General features: G+C 64.2%; 1 protein-coding gene across 1 annotated transcript; it reads right to left on the bottom strand.

Annotated features, from left to right (window-relative positions):
- Positions 1-2,877, bottom strand: ATG101 (autophagy related 101). Its single transcript, XM_019556481.1, has 2 exons — positions 2,314-2,877; positions 1-865 (listed from the first exon to the last, which is right to left on the bottom strand). The coding sequence occupies exons 1-2, from the start codon at positions 2,563-2,565 to the stop codon at positions 461-463; spliced, it is 657 nt and encodes a 218-aa protein (XP_019412026.1). The 5' UTR covers positions 2,566-2,877; the 3' UTR covers positions 1-460.
- Positions 2,878-3,306: the final 429 nt, after the last annotated feature.

A 3,306-nucleotide genomic window follows, 5' to 3' on the forward strand; every position in this document is an offset into this window, starting at 1 on the left:
AGGAGCAGGACACAAATTTATTGTTTTACAGAACACAAAGACAGGTGGCAGCTCCAGGCATGGCACCAATGCGAATGCCTGGCAATGTGCCCAGGGCATCCTCTCCGCACCAGGCGGAGGACTAGAGGCCCAGGCCGTGGGGGGTTTGCCTCGTGGTCCCAGCCTTGGGCACCACTGCTGCCTCCATGGGGGTGAACATCTCCTGTTCATGCAGCACTTCATAGAGGCCCCTCCCCCTAGCAGCTGACAGAGACCCCAGGGGAGCGGGCAGCATGGGGATGGGGCCACAGCACAGCAGGGCATCTGGGGCGTGGGAGGGGAGAGCAGCTGCCTCAGCACACGGCACAGAGCACTCTGGGCGACCCCAGATGGACACGCTGCAGAGGGGCCGAGTCCAGAGCATCCATCTGGAGTAGTTGGACAGAAAGCCTGGAAGGGCAGGTGCTCCCCGGGCTGGGCCCTACAGGGCCAGCGTGTCCTTGATGAGGCGGCGCATGGTGGTAGTAACAGAGGTGCCCAGGGAGTCTGTGATCTGGTAAGAGATCTTGTACAGGTAGGGCTGCACGTCCTTCAGGCCCGTGTCAAAGACATTGTCCACCTCGGACTGGGTAGGCATCTTGGGCAGGTACTCATGGCGGTTCATCACTTCCACAATGTTGATGACCTTCTCACACAGCTTCTCGCCCACCTTCTCCCGGCAGATCTGGCGCTCCTGCTCATTGGCCAGGCTCACCACGTTCACCCTGACGGTCCACACCTCCCAGGGGATGCACTCGTCCGAGAAGGGCCAGCGTGACTTCTTCTTCTGGTAGAACTCCAGGGAGATCTGCCCCATGCCGTCACCGCCAGAGTTGCGCAGCGCATCCTGGGGAGAGAGCACTGGAGTCAGGGGTCCTCTGGGCCACAGTAGCCAGTGCCGTGCAGGCTTTCCCCCAGAGCCCCCCACCCCTACTGCGTGCAGCACCCCAGCACCTCACACGCCTATGTGCAGCAGGGCAGTGCTGGGCCACCAGCTCCACTGCAGCAGTGGAAAACTATGGCAGGGAGAAGCCAAAGTCAAGCCAGTGACCTAGCCCTGACTGTTGCCCCATCCTCTGTGTCAGCCTGTCTGCAACCATGGGCAGGAAGTTGTGTAGAACAAACTACTGGGTTTGTTTCGTTCTTGTGGCTGCAGAGGAGGACTGGACCCTGCAAAGCGCCTAGTGGCCCATGTTCCCAGCCCACAGCAGACAGGGCACAGCATGGACGTGTTCTCAGCTGCACCAGCAAGTACATGGGCACACTCAGACTGCATGGGGCCATCGGCTCCCTGGGAAGGTTTCATGCCCCACCCCAGGACCTCACCCAAAGGCAGCTGGTTCCAGAGCTGATGCGTTCGGCCCAGCAGGAGAACGGCTGGCGGGCCAGGGATCAGCCATGAACCTGGGGCGCTTCTGCAGGAGCACGGGGGACGTGGGACTCTGCCGTTGGCCTGAGTCCAGTGACACCTGCTCTGCACAGCACCCCACAGCGCTCATGTTTGCACCACACCTCTCTGGGCTGTGACTGCTCGGGACAGGATGGGACCAGCAGAGCTGGTGACAGACATAGACCGCAATGGCTGGAGGCGGCACCCGTCCCTCTGCCACGGAGCCCGGCAGCCGGATTGAGGCCACAGTGCCCGAAATCCCCCTAATTAAACCCCGCTGCAACATATGTTCTGGATTTTGTTTTGCCGGAGCCCTGCCACAATCTGTCTGGGAGCGGGCGTGGAACAGACGCCAGCAGGGGCACCACCAGCTGCATCGAGCCCCACCCACCCCGGCAGGGCCAGGCACACAACATGCCATCAGCCACGGCACGTGGACCCCACGACTGCGGAGCCTCACACATGGCCTGGCCAACGGGGCCTTGCGTCTCCGCACTCGCCTGGTTGTGGGAAGTCACTGCCTCACTTCCCGCATCCCTGAAGGCCCTTGGTGCCCACCCCGCTGCCCTCGCAGGCTCCGTGGAGGCCGTGTCACTCTGTCAGCCCCAGCCATGGAGCAGCTCAGGACCCCTGGAGGGCTCGCAGCTCAGCCTCCCACCAGAGCTGAGGCCTTCAGTCCTGAATGCTTTCCTTTCAGGGCTAAGCCCGGCAGTGCCTAGCAGCTTCTCTCAGGGGCACCTCCGGGAATCAGGCCTGAGGCACCTTAGAGCGCACCGAGCCAAGAGTCTCAGCGCCAGCTGGGTGGGAGCAGGATGTGGCTCTTCAAGCACGAGCAAGGAGGGATCGATTTCCCTGGGCAGCCGTGCCGTGTGCCGGGGAAGGACCCTGCGGGCAAGACTCAATACCTTAAACTCCCCGACCGCCTTGCGCAGTGCCCGGTCCAGCTCCTCGGAGGAGACGCGCACGTAGGTGAAGTCGATGAAGTCACAGTCCACGTCCTGCGTGCCCACAGTGCCGATGGAGTAGGTGCCCTCCTTCTTGTAGTGGAACTTCCCGGTGCTGCGGTGCAGCAGGATGGTGTGCAACACAGCCAGCATGGCCTCCTCGATCTGCCGGCCTTCCACCGACACCTCCAGCACCTCCGAGCGGCAGTTCATGGTGCCAGAGCCAGGCGGGAGACGTGGCGGAGTTCGCCCTGCAAGCAGAGAACCGGGCTGGGACTTGGCGGCGCTGCCCACTCTCCAGGGGAGACCCCCACCCTTGCGGCGGACAGGGCTGGCTCAGGACATGGCCACGCGGGGCCTGGGTGGCTCTGCCACGACTCCTGGACCTGCCCCTGCCACCGGCTTATGCCCATTGTAGAGACTGGGAAACTGAGGCCCCAAGAGAGGAATGCCTGGAGGACACCAGGCTGCCCCAGCTCTTCAGGGCCAAGTGGGTGCAGTGAGCCCGGGAGGCAGTGAAGTTTGATACCCCGGGGCCAGGGGGAGGGAAACTGAGGCGGGGGCAAGAAAGGGGCCCTGACGAAGTGGGGGATGGGAGGGAAACTGAGGCAAGGGCCGGGGGGGCGGAGAGGAGGGAAACTGGGGCAAGGGGCCCTGAGGGAGGAAGTGGGGGAGGAGGGAAACAGGCAGGGCCAGGGGGACACGACAGCAGCCCACACCGGGGGGACAAGGGCAGCGGCCCAGCCCTGCCTCAGTTTCCCCCTGCCGCGCTCGCCACCGCCTGCCGACCCCTCGGCTTCCCCCGCCCGGAATGAACCATCGGGCGGCGCTCGGACCGGCCCACCCGCGGCCGCGGAGGGGGGGCGCGGTGTGTACCATCTACTGCGGAGACCAATGGGCCGCCCCGCGCCTCCGAATCACCCCCGGGCCGTGGTAGTGCCCCTTCCGCCCCGC

The sequence above is a fragment of the Crocodylus porosus genome, unplaced genomic scaffold (assembly GCF_001723895.1).
Source record: "Crocodylus porosus isolate Cpor-Errol unplaced genomic scaffold, CroPor_comp1, whole genome shotgun sequence".
NCBI lineage: Eukaryota > Metazoa > Chordata > Crocodylia > Crocodylidae > Crocodylus > Crocodylus porosus.